Below are 20,078 nucleotides of genomic sequence, written 5' to 3'. Positions count from 1 at the left end.
AAAATCAGCTCTCTTTTCCAAACTACTAATTTTTCAATATTAAAAGATCATGACAGGCCAGCTAATTTTATACAGATATGTATATATTTTTTAGTTTTACATCTGCTGCAGTTTTCTGTTGCATAATTGATTTAATCTCTAATTTTAAAGGAACGCTGAACTCTTTTACTGGACTCCGCATACATTTCTCCAGGGCAAAAACTGTCCTACTTTTTCATCCCTAGTATCTGTTTAGTGCTGGGCCATTTTCTTCTGAAACTGTAAGCTACCCTTGGTGAAATAAATGAAGTCACAGYTGGAATACAGTTTACTGTACAGACTTATCACCACAAGATAAGAGCAACGTTGCACACACCAAAACTTTCTGGACTTTTTCTCTTCTCCTGCTCTATTAACATCTTTCTGTTGGTCTGAGAGACCATTTTGCTTATCCTGGCTGCAGAAACTCATGATTAGCTGGGAACTGGTGCAATTATATATGAGCAGGGAGTAGAAGGGCAAAAACAGACCTCTTAATTTCAGCACTTGATGAAATATTTGAGTTTAAAACTCTGTGGTGGCTTGTTGCCTTTTTTTCTTTATTGCAGGTTCTTTTCAGCAYCCTCTAGAAAGAGGCTTAAAGCTACTGATCCTTCTTCGGGCATCTGAGGGAATTTACTGTGATCGTCTGGAGGAAATAAATATCCACCCAGGAACTATCGGTATGAAACAAGAATTCACCTTTTTGTAGGAAACCAATCTTACACCAAATCAACTGCTGTTGAGCTTATTACTATGTCRTATAGGAAAACATCTAACAAAGGTACACATTCTTTTGGGGATAAAGCTATCAAGTACTTTTACTGTCTCAATTTTACCAGGTCAAATCCTGGAGATTTTGTGGAGATTTTTTCAGGAAAAAATTTATAGAAGCGAACAAGGGTTCTCCTGAATTAAAAACTAGATGTCAAATCCTGAGTTTCTTTTATGAGAAACTGGAGAGGGCTTGAAAGTACTCAAATGTATGTACATGGGTTTGGTCTTGACCTGTCCGTCATTAGGTTCTAGGTTTTAGATTTGTAAAAGGTAGTTCTCAAAGCAAAGGTATTCAARCTAAAATCACTTTATCGAGTAGAGAGAAATACACACTTCCAGAGGGCATTTCATCTCACTTATCTTTGATCTGTCTCTCAGGATGAGACAAATTTCCCTCAGAGTTTCCAGCCTAGGATGATGAACTTAAACTTATATGACTCTTTTTAAATGACTGACTTAAGTTAGACAACTTATATCCAGGAGCTACTGGTTGGATCTGAATACCCGGATTTAAGTACTTCCAAACATTTGGACCCATATTGATTGACAGCGGAAGGTTTAACTCTTACWTCTCCTCATATGATCATGGTCAAAAGGATAAGTTAACTTTTGTGTGATTCATTTTTCATGGTTTAAAACATGTTTTAAACAATACTTGGTTATTGCAAGACTTCATTCATTGGTGAGCTTTTATAAAGACAGTGTAGAAATTCAAAGTGCTATCAAGAGACATTGCCAGGATCTAAACTTGAAGAACATTAGAGCAATTCAGAGGAAGAAACTGAAATTACCAGTCTGTTTCTGATAGTGACATTGAGAAATTGTTGCACACACTGATCAGGAAATTCTAGCAAATAGCTAGATGGGGTGCTTGGGAAGACAAGACAGAAAGTTAAGTGGCAAAGAAAATGGATTCTGAGGTTTATTTATTTATTTATTTATTTAGGAGATTAAGTATAACTGTAACTAGCAATTTGGTTTCTTATGATTTTAGGGGCTAGAAAAGCAGACAGATGAGTTGCTGCAGTTTAGCATGACATCATGAGTGAAATGAGACTTCTCAACTGTCCACATCATCTTCTTAAACCACAGCAAATACAAGATCATTCAACTTATTTTAAACCTCTTTCTTTATGGGATAATCCGAGTCAAATTACTCACGCTTGCCACAGAATACAAGGATATGCTTTGATAGAGATACTATGCTGAGCAGTTACATGAGGAGATGTTAAATTTAGGTTCTAGTCTAATATTACATTGTAAAATATTTCTAATAATTAATATGAATGACTTTGTCCAACATGAGACATAGAAAACAAAATATGTTGAATACACCATTTCATAGAAGTGTTGTGAGAACAAGCTGAAAATTTTTCAACAACCAAAAGGCAGTTACTATCAAAATAAATATTTTCAATTAGAAATTTCCACTTCAATCAGCTTTTTGTATAGTTTTTGCCAAGAAAATATTATAAATATTGAATTACTGGCATTTTTGACCCACCAGAAATACAAATATTAGCTAATTACATCTTTCATTCCCCCCCTTTTTTTTTTTTACTTTTTTGTTGATTTAGGTAGAAATTTTTCAGAGTTAGTTACCTTTGTCTGCAATTCCCATTTGAGTTAATGAGACTTCTGTGGCTCAATCCCCTTTCTTGGCTTTACATATGATGCTCATTCTACTTTATTAATGACTTTTTTCTAGTTATCTTTCTATTTCAAATGGAAGCTATGTGGTGTTCTTACATGTTTCATGAAACATAGAAACATGTTTTAACATGCATACAGTTTTTGTCACACKTAGTTATAAGTTCAGTTCAGCTGAAGTCTTTCTCTTTCCTAACCTTTGATCTCCTGTTTCTGTTTTTTTCAGGGGTTTATGGAAAGGTGCAAATTCATAGTGCTTATCCTGGGAGGTCTTGGACACGTCTGGGAACTAACATTGCACCTGGCAATGAAAGGTGGTATTTTGCCCAAAATATGTCTCCAGATACCAAGTTTGTGCTCCTCTGCTTATGACTGATATTAATATTGCCATTTTCCTTTGTGATAGGCATTGTTTAATCTATGGCTAGGCAGAAAAAAATAATTTACCATGTTACATCTTGCAAGAAAATTATACCATTTTTAGATTAATTTTAGTTCTAAAGTTAATAAAGTCAAGATTTTCTACCTTCATTCCATTCTTCCTTCCTTTCTTATTTCTGTCGTTCTGTCCTTCCTACCTCCCTCCTTCCCTTCTTCCCTCTCTCCCTCTCCTTTTCACTTTTAAAGAAAAGGAGGCATTCCAAAGTGGCTGGTGTCTTGGTGGTTAGGATATTCATTTTGCTTTGAGTGACACAGCGACATGAGCGTGTATTGACAACCTCAGTCTAGGCTCAGCCTAAACTGCCTCTTAAGGCAGATTAAGTGGAGCTGCCACAGCTGCTTGTTAAACAAATATGTTTCTATGACCCGATGTTCAAGCCGTTCATCTGAATCAGAGAAGGTCTCTGCGTGCAGGTCTCTCCTGCAAGTGCCCTGGCTGCCGTTAGCAGGTTTTGGTACCTCTGTCTCTGGAGCGCTCATTCTCGATTCTGTCTTATGTGAAATTTTCATTGCCCTTTGCTGTAATTTTGCCACATACTTCATTTTTAACAGGAAAGCRTGTATTCAAAGAAAAAAAAATCAGCCAGACATGCCTAACAGAAACTCATTGGAAGAGTTCCCTTATAGGCAGAGGTGAAATGTCAGTGTTTAGGTGCAGAAGTGTTTATAAACCCATTGGAGAGATGGGGAATGGAGGTACAAAGACCTCACAGGCAGGATTCATTTGTTGGTAGCTCTCACAAAGTTGAGTGTCCAGTGTAAATAAATTGTTTAGGATTCCTCTGTAGTCTGTGGAGAGATAGATACTTCCAGATGATGATTCAAATGATGCGACATCAGAATCACCCCCTGGAATTTCTTCTTTTTCACTTGATCAGGATGGGAGTTTAGGGTAAGCAGATCGTTGACTGAAGCATGCCAGCTAAATGCTTGGATGAAACAGATCCAGGCTACTACTGGCCTGCTGCCCAGAAATTTTATATGAAATATCACGAGGTGTTAAGATACAAGTATTTGGAGTGCATTCATCTACATTAAATAGGGCAACAACAGTTGTTTCCATTGTAAAAGAAAAAGAGAGGGAAAAAAAAARATTTTTTTCCAGACCTACTAATAACCAGATAGGAGTTAATGTGGTTAGACACAGGAAAGAGGCAAGTCAGTGCTAGAATATGAAAGCTAAAGGAAGTGGCTTTTTCTTTATTGACTGAGAGAAGCTGTTGTGTCTTTCTAAGTGTTCTGAGATGTGTTTCAATTTTCCAGCATGAATTGGCAAATGAGTCAGAGAAGGACTGATGCTTTCAAAAAGAATTACTTATTTGTGTAAGGGGACAGACAGTGAAAATCTAAATTAGTATTTCAGCACATCAGCAATTTAGATGGTGTCTCATACAAACCTTTCTTTCTTTTGCCTACTGATTCCTCTTACTAGGCTTTAAAATGCAGGAGTCAAGGGAGGTAAATTTGACGCATTCACGAGAGGTGAATTATTATTGGATTGTATACCTGGGCCTAGACTTAAGATTTAACTCCTAATGTGGCTGCATGTGAAGTGTCAAAGTCCCAAACATACGCCACAAGCTGACTCAATCTCTGAATTTATTCAATGGTCGATTACCTCAGCAATTAGCTGAGGAGATCATTACCTGTCAAGAACCAGTCACTTTGTAACAGTACCCTTTGGGTATTTACTGGATATATATAAATACTGATTTGTATCCATTTTGCTTTCCCTAAATGCTTTTATTTTCTCTGTATGACGCCAAAAGCTTTGAGCTTTGAATGCAAAGGGGGGGATTCCATCCAAGATTAAAACACATAAACTTAGGTGTCTGTGTGAAGTGTTTAAAGAGGGGTCTAAGCTCCCATTTGAGTCACTGGAGTTCAGTCCCTGGAGCCTAGAGGGCAATTCAGCTGCTAAAGGAAGGAGTCAGGTACTGAAAAAGCCTCTGGGCTCATCTGAGATGCCCTGGCCTCCATGGCCTCCACATGTCTCTCCAGAAATGCATGGGTCTYCTCTAAGTCCTGTCATATCTGCCAGTCCATGTCTTGTCTATCCTGGTTCATCTCAAATAGCAATAGGTGCCCATGTTTAGGCAATCAAATCCTGCCCTACATGCCTAATTCAGTGAGCTGAATTGCCTTTGCCCTCTACTGACAGTATCGTTAGCTATAGCGGAAGCTTAAGTGTGAAGTGCAGATGTACACGTGGACACTGACATTTGGTGTCAAAGTCCAGAGCTGACTTTCACCCTGCAGAAAACAAGCCATCTCTCTAAAGGCAGGAGATCGATTCAGTTTTATAGATTTAGGTGTCTAGTGTTGAGTGATTTGGAGCATCTGAGTCATTCATGACACACTGGCAAATATGATATAACACCTGCAAAAACATGGGCTTTTCAGACCAGTAGCTGGAGGCCAAGTAGGATGTTCCCAGCTCCTAAAATGATACGACATGTCCTTATTAGGCAACTTTCTTGAGCCCTACAACTCTACATTGGAAGCAGATACCTTGTTTTACCCTTATCAGTGGAGTGAAATAGGCATTTCAGGGTGAATTTCATCCTATCTGTTTTAGACATCTGTTTTTGAATGCAGTAAACCSTAAGGGATTTTTCCTAGACCATACCCTGCAGCTTCTTTTTGAGATCTGTTGTGGCAAGATTATTGGGGTTTTTTTAGGAAACCTGTGAGCCTAATTCTCTCATAATCTAATGACATCAAATTTAATATCTGGCCTTTGCAGGATTTTGGTGGAGGATGAAGTGGACTGGAATTATGGTGGGCATATTGTGATCAGCTCTTCTTCTTATGAAGCCCATCAAGCTGAAGTAGTTACACTTAAAGAYGTAAATGGTCATAGCATTAGGATTCATGAACGCCTTCTCCACAGGCATATTGGTGAGAAATGTCTTGCCATCTGAGAGCATTTTCTTCYGAATTCTTTATTCTTCTGATCAGCCAATCTGTGTTGCTTTGCATTGACCTTCTATTTCATATCTCCCCAAGATTAACCCTGCTTTGCTGATATATCTTTGTTTCTTTCTCTGTATGCTTTTTCTTGTTTTGATACTGCAATGTGATGTTCAAAATTTCACAACTAGCTGATTCTAACACTAATTTCTCGGAATAAAATTAATTCAGTGATGAAAATGTTTGGAAAATGTCATGGCTTTTCATATGTGTAATTACCACTGGTTAACATAGAGAGAAAATAATCGAAATTTTAACGTAAAGTTTARATGCAGACTTTTAGGTCATTTATGCAATTTCTGTAGTGTGTCAAAACCAATGAAAATTTCACAAAACTTCCTTTTTTCCAATTGCAGAAAATGAAACTTAAATGGAATTTCAAAGGAAAAATTGTGATCAACTCTGTAGCACAAAACTGATGTATTTGTAATATAATGCATAAATGAAAATAAAATATGTATGACAGAGAGGTACCTCTATCTCTTAATCTAGTATAGCTCTATTTCCTATACAGATTACATGAGATCTGTATTTAAGTGTAAGAAGAGATCCACTCTTAATGGTTTATTTAATTTTATTATTGCAAATAAGAGAAATCTATTACCATTTCTGTAGCAAGAAMAAATAATTATTTTCAGTGATTCAAATTCAAAGCTCTTAAGGCAGTAGGATTTTTCTTATGCATGATATATTTTTTTTCTCAGCTTTTATTCAGGCTAGTAGCCACAAAAGTTAGTGTGACAAATGAATAGGTTCAGGAATGTTATGAGTGCTTTCAATGGCTGTATCTGTACTACTAAACTAAACATCTCTTGGGACTGAGTCCTGTTCTGCAGTCATCCATAGTGTTAAATTGGCAGCCRCCTCCCTGGCACAGTTTTGGTATGCCAACTAGCATTTTTCCGAAGAGTGTAGCTCAAAGGATGCCATGGGCTAGACTTCATTTCCAGTAGTTAGGGCACAGCTGTCCTTTTTTTGGAAGGGAGTGAAGAAACCTACCAGTTGGCCTCAGACCCAGAACACTTTTGGGCCTTTTTTGTTAACTAATATAGATGTAGTCAGTGTATCCTGAGATGAAATGATTATGTACATACTGAACACTACAGCAGTTGTAAGGCATACCTGAGAAGAAAGGGGCACTGATGGAAGAATTAAGAGCTACTTAAATACTTGGRTTCAGAAAAGTACATACTGCTCACTTATATTTCATCTCATCCTAAAGTAGATTTATAAAATAGATGATGAATTGCACTTGAGAATTGCTTATTGCTCTCCATTATACATAAAAAACAGTTTGGATAACTAGATCAGATCTGTAGATGTCTAAAGTTACCTGAGATGAATTTTAAGCTGCACAGACGCTTCACAGATGCTCTCAAAAGTCTCATTTAGAAAGACTTTGTCTTAGAAAATACCTGCAACCAAGTCTCTGCAGCAAATTGTTTTTCAGCACTGTCATTAGCCTGATTGTAACAAGAACTCATGGAGATCAACTCTGTAGTATGTGTGTACCAAAGAATATCTCCTGCACATATAGCTCAGGAAAATGAAATGTGAATCTGTTCATTGGTTTAGCATCTGCACACTGTAGGGAATAGATTTAGCACCTTCTTTTGTGAAGAACAAAATATGTTAGTAAAATCTAAGCTCCTGGTGAATATTTGATGGACAGGTGGCCTTTATATTTTTGTGTTGATGAATGTAGACTGTGCTGGAGGAAAAACATACCTGAATGTCAGTGCAGATTCTGCAGAGACGCCGTGCACCAGCTGTCAGGCTTGATGTCCCCAGAAGCACTGGTTTATAGATATGATAGATATTTGTCATTTTTTCTCTTGAAACTCCCTAGGACAATCCCATGACACAGAAGATGGTAGACACATCCCTTTGGCTGCGGAGGTTGGGCTCCTAACACGCAACGTGCAGATCAAGTCTGATGTGGCTTGTGCTGGGAGGATGCTGGTGGGACGTTTTAGAGATTCCAGCGGAACAGAGTTTGAAGGTATTTGAGACTCACCTATCGTCATACAGCCAGTCCAATTCTGCCCAAGACAGGACCCTCCCAACAGCAGATGTATCCGAGTGTGCTATATGATTTTCAGCAAACTACAACTGTGCAACATGTATGAAGTACGGATAACATTCCATAAATAACATTGGAATATATTTAGGAATTGTCCAATGACCGATAGTTGGTTTTTTTTTTTAACCATAACTTTATATTTATTTATGGAGAAATGCCCATTACTGGCAATGCACTGACAAGGATTGTCTACTGTTTACGTGCCTATGTTACATCTAAATGGGTGTCACTTGATCAGCTCTCAGGTAATACTGTCAGCTTCAATCTCATTATAGTTTTCTCATTGCAGGTGTCCTCCAACTCTTAAATATTGAATTTTTGAACTTTGGGCCCCCTCAGCTTTCTGCCGTTGAATTCAGGAATATAACCCAAGGATCGCTGATGGTCTTATCGAGCATTCATGGTAGCTGTGGAGGGGGTATTAAAGCAGTCACGAGCAACGGGATCTTGTTGCGCGAGAACGTGGTGTTCAACACAATTGGACCTGGCATTGATCTGGAAGGGCAAAATCATTCTCTCATCAGGAACCTTGTCATTCTGAGCAGGCAGCCAGAAGGGTTATTAAACTGGGTTGCTGGCATCAAGGTGAACCTTGTCATCGGTGTCTCCCTTCATGGCAATGTTGTGGCAGGATCTGAGCGGATTGCGTTCCATATCAGGGGTCAAGAGTGCTTGCTTGATGGAGATTATTGCAGTGAAAATGTGGCCCATTCAAGTCTCCATGGTGTTCATCTATACAGGGGAGATGGATTTCAGACCTGCACTAAAATCACAGGATTTCTATCCTACAAGAATTACGACTATGGTATCATGTTCCACCTTGGAAGCAGTGTCATCATGGACAATGTGGTGCTGGTGGACAACACTGTTGGTCTCATGCCARCAGTGTACTGTCTATATGCTGAGCAGTGCCACACGGGGAAAAGATACATAGAACTTAGAAACTCTGTCATTGTCGCAACAAGCTCAGCTTTCGACTGCATTAAGGACAGGATTAAACCTCTCTCAGCTGATCTAACTTCCAGGGATCGACCACCGTACTACCCCCGCCGAGGCCGTATTGGGATTCTATGGCCTACATTTGCCACCACGTTCAGCCAAAGGCCTGATAAGCCATGGCACAAAATTGGGCATTGTCCAAAGTTACTGGGACTCATGAAGCTAAAAGGTTGGTCTTCTGCTTCCATTGGCCTGACTATTCTGGTGAGGTTGTATCTTGAATAGTAACATCTTTCCAGTTAAACCTGGAGCTTTCTACTTCCCCAAATGGATATGGTGGGAAGATCCCAACACCAATGAGATCAATAACAGAATTCTTGTTCAGTTCAATACAGTTAAAAAAACCTTATTACTTGGTATTTTTTCCTTCCTAGACTGACTGCAGTGTAATTCTGGCACATGCTGTTTTGTACCTTTTCTCTCAATCACACCTCATTTTCTGTACTGCTATTTTTTATTCCATTGGGTTCCTTTCTCTCAGGAGAAGCGAATCAGCACACTTTGTATAGAATTTGTACAGAGTGTAATGCCTACAGCTGCATAGAAACAGACAGTCATGACTTTTATTATTTTAAGGTGGTAACTTTAAAATGGTAAAAGAAGGGCACAGGTAAGTTCTGTATCCTGAGTCTTTGTTTCAAATGAAATTTACAGTTCCCAGAATAATATTTGCATAATAGTAGAACCTAGATAGATGGTTCCTATGGTAGGATCTAAATACCTCACAGTTTTTCATGTCTTTATACCTCACTGTGGCCCACTGTTGTGAGAAACTGCATTATCCCCTTTCTACTGAAGAATAAAGGAGCCAGAGAAGACAAATAGACTAGTCCAGGATGACATGGAAAACTTGTGGCAAAGCATGGATTTGAATTTTGGCCTCTCAACTCTGAAAAAAAAACATCTCTTACCCCTAATCTGCTTACTTTCAGGTCAGGATTGACATTTGCTCAGTGTAGTTTTGCACATCCTTTAAAATTCCGTTGAAAGGAAGAGAAAGAAAAATAATTATAATACAATACATTTGGAAGGTAGCGTGGTACAGGATGACATCTGAGCTGTGGGACTGGTAACCTCTAGATATGATGGGGGAAATAAGAAGCTGCTTGCTACTCTCTGGATGTTGGATCACATGAACAATCCCAACTTGTTCCAGTGAAGGCAGGAAGCTCATTTTAAATCCCCCCCGCCCCCCCAAAAAAACCACTGCGTAATGCTGAGAAAGATAAGTAATGCTCATATAATCAAGTAAATCAAGTATAACATCTTCACTGAAGAGATGACACTCTCTAGCTGAAGATGGTTTAACAAGAAGCTGGGGGAGGAGGATGAGATAATGCATTAGCCTCCTCCATTCTGATCTACAAGAGATTCCAAGTTGTATCCTGAAATACTGCGGTTTAGAGTTGAAATGGCTTTGGTGGTTCACACCGTTCCAAAAGAAACTTCTTTTTTTTTGTTAGCATGATGTGCATTTCTGTCTGCAGAACATGACACCTGTCAGCCTCATCTCCTCTCAGGCTATGCTTTAAGGCCTGAATTTGTTCAGTGCCTCTATTTGTGCAGTCATTCGTATATTCATATTTAAATCATTATCCTTCCCTTTCAAGTACTGGTATTTCTCTTTAGCAATATCCTAAAGCATGAACCTTTTATTTTAGCTTTGTTATCAAAGCACCGAAGCCTGTAAACAATAAATCTGTACAGAATCCCTTGGGGTTGGTAGCTTTAACTCCTTGATCTGAAAGAGTTTGGAATTTCCTACATAGCACACCCCAAATATCCTCAGGATTCATGCTYTGATGAGTTACTCCAGTTCCTCTCCATACTATGCAAGCACAGAGAACTAACATAGGGCTCTGTAAACAGGGACTATTTGCCAAAGTTTGCACATCCCCCAGATCTGATTCCATGCCAAAGATCTTCTGGAATAGTTTCTCTAAACACAGTAATTCTCTCTGTTCCTGCACTAAGTGTCCATGTATAAATAGGTCCTTCATTTATATAATTTGTTAGTTAATGTACCCTTGTGGGACAATCACTCTGTTGCAATATGAGAGGCATTGTGACTATTCAACATGTTGAGCAATATTTTGAAATCTATGCATCCTACTCAAATCCAGCAAGAACACCAGGAAATACTTTTCATACATACCCATTCCTCTAAACAAACCTAAATTTTGAAATATGGTTCCTCACAGACATTAATAACTCTGCTGATCTTCAAGATAATCTAGGAATGAAGGGAATTCAGAGGGCCTGTCCAGAGAAACCAGTTTCTGGAATGGATTGAATTGTGATGACAATCCAAAATATAATACAGTAAAAGAGTACAGTCAAGGCAATGCAAACGATGCATAAGGAGAAATATATACATGAAATACAGGGGTAGTGAATTTAATACTTACAGACCTCCCAGAAACAAATCAGATCTTTTACAAAGTCCTAGTCTGAAATTCTGAAGATTCAGTTATAGCAGCCAGTCTATTAGATGCAAACCTTTGCTAAATTTCAGAGACAAAGTCCCAAGGAGAAAATAGTCTTGTTACATATATATTTTGGCACTGCGCAAGCGGTGCTTAGCGCCAAGTATGTGTCTCTGGACACACCTCATCTTGTATTAACATATGGCAGGTGGATATACCATCAATGGCAGCTTGTCTTTAAACTGGTTCTGACTGATTCCAATGAAAATCCATTAGTTCCTCTTGCTTGTGTTTCCTTCTCACTTATTAACATATCCTTTGMTTGCATTTCCTATGGGCATGATTTGGTTTATGCCAACTTAAGATATAACTTCTGCTACGGAACATTCTAAAGAAAACTGAAGGTCTATGACCAATGCAATAAGTCTGATTAAAAATGATTTATACATATATATGATAGCAGTTTAACATAGACAAAGACATAGAACAGAGCCTTTCTCACTCTAATTCTTTCACTCATCTAACCACTTTTCCTTGCTTGGTATTCTTTAATCATTGCCAGAAGTCACCTTTACTGGATTTATTAAGAGCTGCTATAGTGAAGACAGAGATGTCTGCATCATGTCCAGTGCTGACCAATTAGGCGTCATGCCTCTTATCACAGCAGAGAGATCAAGGATGTTACAAGTCAATGAGAAGGATAAATTCTACTTTCATCAGCCACCAGCAAGGTAATATGCTCCATTTTTAAATATTGTTTTCAATTATTTATGCTAAAAAAGTACCTCCAGTTTTGGCAGGTACTTTGGTTTGAATTATCTCTCTTTCTTTATTGTCGGATGGAGAGTATAAAATATTAGTTTAGACTGGATGTCTAGTTATAGAGCAGTCCCATCTTTGTCTCTGTCTCTGCTCTTGCACTGCTCCTGTCTGGCAAAAATGAACAAGCTGAAACATCAAACAAGCAAGCAAAAAAGCCTGAATACAAGGAAAAATAAATAAATAAAAGCCAACACCCCAAACCTCTGTTGGTTTAGGGCAATTTTTGAAGAGTTGAGGTTCAAAGAATTTAGTCAAGGTGCATCTCCAGACCAATCCTCTTGGAGTTCCCCTTTTACTAACATTTGTATAGCAAAACAAGGTTCGCATATCCCGTTTCTTAAGACTCTGTCCTGAGCATCTCTGACTTCTCAGCCTTAGGCTTCACAAAAATGTCAGGACCTCCAACGGAAAACCCTGAGACAGAGAGTGTCTTTTTGGTCTGAGAAGCAGAGCTTGATTTTTGCCTGCAAGATCACATCAGGAATGTTGATCAGTACCAGGCAGGCTGTGAGATGTCAAATGAGTGCCAGGACTGCTCATGCCCAGGGAGAATATTGGCTGCATGTGGAGGAACATGGAGCAGGGAGGGAGAGAGCTTCATCTGCAACCTTCAATCACTGTTGGTTGCAGCAGTTCAAACATTGGAAACCACATGCCAATTTATTTATTACAACTGGTGAACACAATGTASAGGCTATGTCAGGAAAGCCTTGAAGTAGCAAAAATATCCAGCATGGACTCCACTTGCCAGTCAAAAATAATTGGAGGTGTCCCACACTGCTATGTTTGAAGCCCCTCCAGCCTTCTGCCAGAACTTTTATTTTATTCTATATTTTTTCTTTTTTGCTCTGGGCATTAGTTTGCGTGTAGATTTTTGAGACCTGTCCAGCTTGTCAGCTCCCATTATGTTTCACTCCTGTATCCATCCCATGATATTATGCTATTAGTGAGCTGCTGAATACACAGTCTACTGCAAAAGCTGGTGATTTTCAAACACGATGAATGCACATGGATTGCTGAAGTCTTTCTCAGTAGTCTGGTAGATCTCTGAGGGAGATCAGGTCTTTTAGTGCTTCTCATGCATTATCTGCATGTATTTATTTAACCCACCTTTGTAACTGCTGTGGTTGATCCATGCTGTGGCCTCATTGTTCTGCTTTAGCGTCCTGAAGGGATATCTTGATAGATATCTCCTGTCAAGAAGAAAGTGGGGATTGCTTTGGAGCAGGAGGTGAAAGAGAAACATCAGGGAATATGGCAAGAGCCTGAAGCACTTTGCTTGCCCCACTGGTAGACCTAACCAGCTGGAAAGATGGATCTTTTGATATCCTCAGGAACTGAACTAGCTCTCAGAATCAGAGGAACCATCTTTGCTCTCCACCTCTTTTGAGTTGTGCTGACCAGATGCACTGGCCCACTTATTTCTCTGCCATTACCGTAGATCTCTGCCTGTATCTGTTGAACTCATTAAAAATATCAATAATTGTTTTTTCCAACTTGAGTTCAAGTAATTCTAAGTTTTCTTCAAGACTTAGAGAGTATCCATGTAGCAATTTGAACATGTTTGCATGGACTGTGCTGGAATACAAATCATTGTATCTTATCACATTTTGTAATAGGAGGTCAGATTTATAGTTTAATACAGAAATATCAGTTTTAATACAGTGGTTGTTTTTTTTTTGTCCTGGTTTTAGGTTTGGACTAATACTATAACATTCTTTTAACATTCTTTTAACTTATAATTCTTAGTTTCAAAGTATGGTTTACCTCAAGCACAGCTTTGAGGTAAGATCCATCTGCGCTTCACTTTAAGCTCATCAAAATCACCAAAATGACATTGAATCTCCAAAAACATTTTTTGTTAGAACATAAATTAGGACAATGATCTTCTCAGAGACAATTGCAAACTGCTGTGTACAAGAGAAAACAAACAAACAAACAAACCAAATAGGGTTTATAAACACATAAGCCCTTATCTACTGTGTCCTTTTAGGATGGCTTTTCTCTTTCAAGTTTGCTTTCTCTCTAGAATCATTAAGTGGCTCCTTGAGCTTCAGCAAGCTTTTCTGAATCCCTAGCAGAAATCTCCTTCCAGCTCTTCTGGCTATGTTTATACTAGCAAATTAAAGAGAGACAGGGAACTGGGCATCAGAACTTGAATATCATCACTGTTCAACTTTTAGGATGGTCCTTGGCATGGCTTCGGCTTGGGCCAGCTAGCATTGACCCAGACAACTCCTGGGCATAGTTTGAGTGCTGGTCAAGGGCTATTCTAGGTTGATAGTTTGGAAGTGACCATGCTGTTGTGGACACCAAGGGAGTTTAATACTATGCACATGGACAGACTGTGCCAGCTGGCCTTGTAAGAAAAGGATGGGCTCTGAAAACATTTAGTTTACTTGTATTGATGTATCTGCTCCTTGCTTGCTCCAGGGACCTCCAAGCCTTTATTTATGATGAGTGCTCCCTGCTGGCTCCCTCTGTCACACTTTCTGCCCTTTCACCCTGCTTCATGCTTTCTCCTGCTCATGTGAAGGTGACCCTTCAGAGGGTTTCCCCATCCTGGAGTGGGTGGGAGAACCCAGGTAAGGGCAAGAAGAACAGGTACTTTCCTCTCTGCTGGACAGCCAGTGCTTTTTAACAAAATGTTCTATACAATACACAGCAATCTGAAAACAAAAATAATTCATCACTCAGTGGGTGTGAAGAGCAACAGCTGGGCAACCATAGTCCCCTATTAGCACTGACTACTGCAGCAGAGACATTCCTGGCCACATAGCATGGTAGCAACCAGTGCAAATTTCTGCTTTACCCAGTAACTGCATGGCTTCATTTACCATAGGTCAAGAATTAATGGCACGTGGGTATTGATGGTTACCTCAGTGAAATTCCTTGAATCAGGAAATCCAAGAGGGAACCAGAGGTATTCAAAATGCAACTGTACAGCTGGCTCCAAGGGCCACGATGGTCCACAACAGCTTGAATGAAACACGAGGGAGGATGGCATTTGGGGACAGGAGTTACACTGGAAAGATGATGATTTGCTCTGTCCAAACCCAGACAAAATTTGAAAAGCTAGCATGCAGATGAGTCTTTTTTGCCAAAATACAAATATTCCATTGGATTTCTTTACAGAGTATGACAAATCTTGACTGGTATGCTTTGCTTTCATTCATTTTCCCTTATTTTCCATTTTTATTCTTTAAATGGACATGCAAATTCACCTAATAAATATCAAAACCTTGCTTGTATATGTAAAAGTGCTTGCTGCTAGTGTAAATGACTTCCAAACAACAGCACAATAATTTTATTTGCTGCCTTCCTCAAAATGACATTACCTCTCCTGACTGTCAGTGTACATACATCTGAGGACATCACACTCCCAGAGAAGAGATGCAAAAGTTCAAGAAAGGCACTTTTCAAGGATTTGGATGGAGGTATCCTGGACCTAGAAGCACCTATTTCCGTTTTCCCAAAGTCAGAATTTGAATGGACGCAGTTCTACTCCCAAGCCGGTAAGTCCCTGCACTGTCTAGAGTGCTTGCAAAGCCATGCTTGACACACCCGACCCATGAGACCTGGGTGCATCTCCAAGCTTTGGCTGAGACCTATGCCTGAGTTTGGGATGGTCGCAGTCCTAGACTGTGTGATGCCTTTCCAGGACAGAGGTAATGAGATGCACTGCAGATGTTTGGGACCAGATTGCACGATTCTGTTTCCAACAGTGCCTCTCTGCTTTTTTTGCAGAATCATGTCACTTGGACGTCCTTATCCCCTTTATGGCTTAATTTATTTGTTTTAAGACCAGTTCAGAGCTTACCTGCCCTTTGCAAAGAGCTCTGAGAGCACTAAGACGTGCCACATGACTGTTAGGTAAGGGCAAAATAATAACAATCTTTGGCCCAGCGAGGATTTTTATTCGTATCCCACTGAGGAGATAATCAAGCTGAAAACCTCCTCCAGAAGTCTAACGTACCCTTTCTCCAGTTTAAAAAGACCCATTCTGCTCTGTAACCACTTTTTGAAAGTTCACACAGCAAGGCTCCGTTCTCATCCTGATTAAAACTCTGCTCTGTGATTCCAAATAAACTCTTTAATTACAATTAGCATTTCCTGAGCCTGCTGCTGACGGCGGCCATTTTGCCAAAAAGGCGCATCATTTGTGACTCTAGCAGTATGGGAGACTGATGGAAGGGACTGTAATTAATCCTGCTTTCCATCCTGCTCTAAAACTGATTAAACATGAGAAGAACTTTAATCTTTAAACAAAATGTCTAATGTGTACCCAGTAAAGGCTTTTCCTCCAAGGATCCCTCTCTAACTGGCTGCTTAGAGGGCTGATTAATATGTTGTCTAGACACAAACATGCTATTTTTTTACTCTACCTTTCCTGCCCTGACTATGAATTGCATGCCAATGCTAATATCCTGGTTGTATTACCACTTAACACTTGCATATTAATGCACGTATACTTGTGCAGGCAGAATCTGGACTTCAGTTAATTCAGTTTAGTTTCATATGATTTTTMGCGCACCCTGGCACATACTCATAATGAATGCCAGGAATCCCCACCATCTAAACTGCACTGACAGTGCAACCTGCACTCCACAGGGTTTATCTTGTGTAATGGAGGCGACAGCATATGGTAAATGCTGCCTGCCTCCGAGGCTATAACAAAATTGCAGTGTTTTCTTCTTACTGCCCAAATATGAATGGGGATTTTTTTTCCCCCCTCTCTCTTCCCATTTCTGTGTTTAATTCCCACGTATTTCTCATTCTGACCCGCGGTTCCTTTTATCTCAAGGAAATCATTTGGATCATTATCATTTGGAAAGGCACAGCTTGATGCTAAGGTGAATTCATGGTTGTTTTCTTCCCTTCTCTCCCCCCTCCCCGCCTTCACCCTCTTGAAAGTTGCAACGCTGAATATTTTGTGCCATGCAATGCAGGTGCCCACACTAGAGAATGAGGAGAAAAAAATGACCTTTTCTGCTCCCACAGGACTTCTGTGGGGCCAAATTCTCCCTTGGTGTAACATTACTTCCAGATGATGCCAATGAGCAGAATTTGGCCCTTGAAAATATGCCTTGCCTGAATCCAGATGAGAGTTTGAGACTTACGTCATCTAGGTGGTCATCACCCGCCTTCTGAAACCCCCATCTGCATAGCCACCTGGTGCCTTGTTAAACCCGAGTCCAGCCTCCTTCATGAGAGCTTCATGAGAGCACTGCAAGGCAGTGCTTAGTGCTCTGCTAGCTCTGCTAAGCCCAAAAAGAGTAGATAGTTTTTCAGGTAGCTACACAACATCCTTGCCACTTCCAAAGTTTAGGAACACGCATTTCCCCCGACTCAGTGGCTCTCGCTTTCCTCATCCTCATAATTGTACCTTCATCCAGTGCCTGTACATATTCCCTTTAAGCTTCTAGTTTGGACAATCAGCTTGAAATTGTTGGCCCTCAGCCATTGCTAGATATCCTGCTTTCCACAGGGCAAAAAAAAGCAAAAACACTCTGTATCCTTCAGTCAGATGTTTTCCAGGAGTAGCACTATGGGGTAGGTCRGCTGAGTTCACCATGACTGGGGCACAGTGGGTCACCCTGCACAAGATTAACATTCCTGAATCCATATGATGTGTTTAATTCAAGATGCAATTGATGTAGAGTATGTAGAATACATTAGACACATGTGTGCATTTGTGTGTGTGCGTGTGTGTGTGTCTGTGTGTGTTTGTATTACAGACCAACGTGACACCACTYGGCTTCCTGTGTCTTGCCCACTGCAGTTGCAAACAGCCATATTATATATATTAAATCATGTACCCATTTGTTTTTATTTTTTTGTCTTCCTGTGTGTCTGTTCTTTTACCTGCTGTGTTAGCTCTTTGGGTCATGGACTGAGTCTTTTTACTGTGGCTTTCTGTAGAAGTAGAGTTGTGCATGTAAAGATACATTTTTAGTTTTCCTGGATAAACCACAAAACTCAGGAAAAAAAAATGAGGGGGGAGGGGAACAGATCCAAGATTTTTATTACTGCTATTTATGCTAAAACCACTAGGGACAACAACAAAAAGTGGTTTTGTGTCAAACAAAGCATAATTATTTTTTATCTAAGGGTACTTTGGGGCTGKTTTTTTTYCCCCTTTCTTTTAAATAATGTTGCAAAAGTTTAGAATTAAATGTTTTCCAACAAAACCCCCTAAATCATTTATAAGGAACTTTCACAGTGTCATTTTTCATGTCACCCAAAACAAGTTAATGAGTTTGACATCAATTTGCAATTATTTTAATCTCTTTGAACTGCCATTCTTGGATGAGAAAACGTTTTTCTCACAAAACTCTTGCTCATCTCTATACCAAAGCTCTTAGAAAAGAGCTTGGGGCCAGGCCTGGAGCACTACATGGTACAATAATACAGGAAATACCAGGATCACAAGCTGTACAGAGGAATTAGCTATAAATATGAGTGGGTCTAGTTGAGGAATGATGGATAAGAGAAGAGTTTATGTGTTCAGCTGATTTCTGTGTCTAGGTTATATCCCCTAACATGCCACAGAAAGCTGATACAACTGTCGTTCTGTAATTAAATTTCTAATTATTTTCTGGCTATCTGCAATATTTATATGGACTCTGTTATCAAACTGTGCAAGTGCCTCATGTGTCTGCAACCTAACAACAGCTCCCAGGGATGTTGAAGTTCGTCATCTTCCCATGGTGGAAATGTAACTGAGGACCAGAGACTGATGGAGGATTCATCTGAGCGCCCTTTCGTTGCCTCCAGTGTCCTCCCTGGTGAACAAAGGGAGACCTGAAGGGTAGATGTTAGGCGGACTGAGGCATCCTCTGCAAGGCATCTTTGCTTACTGAGTGGGGTACAGGATGGCTGCGCAACTGGGGCAGGCAGAGACGGGAAAGAAACACCTGGCCCCAGGGATTCACAGAGGTGTTTCAGCCCCGATGCTCYCACTGCCTGTGGCAGGCACCCGGGACTGAGGAGCACATCCAACATCTAGTCTTAGTCTAGAGCGATTGCCTGTGGACAGCTGTATTTTCCCGTCTGCCTGCAGACACATTCTAGACATTTTAAAAGCAATACAGGCTGAATAAGCTAATCTGAATATTAAGATGTTATCCATGTAAGTAACCTGATTTAGTGATAAGGTGTCTAAGGAAAGCAGTAAATGAGTAGACATTTGCTTGGCTTTCTTCCTAGCTAGAGGGGAAAATATTCTCTCTTTCCAAGCAATTATTGACCCAAAAGATTGCAACTTGCTACATGGGCCTTTAGTCCGAGCAGATATTTATAGTTAAACATTAGACTTTGAGGATTTCAGGTGTCAGGGTGTTAAAGCATACAGGCAGGCTGGCATCCCAGAAAATATTGCATTCTTCAGGATTTTGACTGTTCTCATTCATCCAGGGGGGATCCAGTCCTCGGTGATCTTGTATAAATCCAAAACTCTGTCCTTCCTCTTCTTATTCTTCCCCTTTAGCATGGTCACAAATTCATCTGGAAGAATAATCTTCCAGTGGTTCATGAAATCATTATTTCTTATTTATAGTTCAGAGCTCTCAAAATATCTCTATGCTGGGTTTGTAAAGAGATGTGGAAAGATCCTTAGGGCTGCATGAGAGCAATTTCTTTGCGTATCCTATTTTATGATAGTTTAACTGATTGAGTCTCTGTTCTACATATTCTTACTCATCGGAGTAAATCTGATTTATTGAAGGATTAGCAGGATCAGGGCTTTAGGATTTAGCCATTACGCAACTTTTCTTCTTGTTGTTAATAAGCGCTCCATCTAGTTCCTGTGAATAGTTGTGTTTCTTACATTAGTAAAACCTGGCACTACCTTGTAAGTTCTCCAGATACAGTAGAAGCATCAATGACAT

At 39.8% G+C, this 20,078-nt stretch overlaps 1 protein-coding gene across 1 annotated transcript in view; it reads left to right on the top strand.

The window, feature by feature from the left end:
* The window catches only part of PKHD1 (PKHD1, fibrocystin/polyductin), a 269,755-nt gene that overhangs the window by 182,557 nt on the left and 67,120 nt on the right, over positions 1-20,078 (top strand). Inside the window, exons 52-58 of the mRNA XM_026063949.1 lie at positions 588-701; positions 2,672-2,759; positions 5,633-5,787; positions 7,709-7,861; positions 8,232-9,110; positions 11,930-12,098; positions 15,544-15,704. Coding sequence (XP_025919734.1) covers positions 588-701; positions 2,672-2,759; positions 5,633-5,787; positions 7,709-7,861; positions 8,232-9,110; positions 11,930-12,098; positions 15,544-15,704 — 1,719 coding nt within the window. The remainder of the gene's footprint in view (positions 1-587; positions 702-2,671; positions 2,760-5,632; positions 5,788-7,708; positions 7,862-8,231; positions 9,111-11,929; positions 12,099-15,543; positions 15,705-20,078) is intronic.

This window comes from Apteryx rowi, unplaced genomic scaffold (genome assembly GCF_003343035.1).
Source record: "Apteryx rowi isolate R43461 unplaced genomic scaffold, aptRow1 scaffold_205, whole genome shotgun sequence".
NCBI classification, from domain to species: domain Eukaryota; kingdom Metazoa; phylum Chordata; class Aves; order Apterygiformes; family Apterygidae; genus Apteryx; species Apteryx rowi.
Note: the sequence above shows the minus strand (reverse complement) of the source record. Positions and strands in the feature narration are given on the sequence as shown.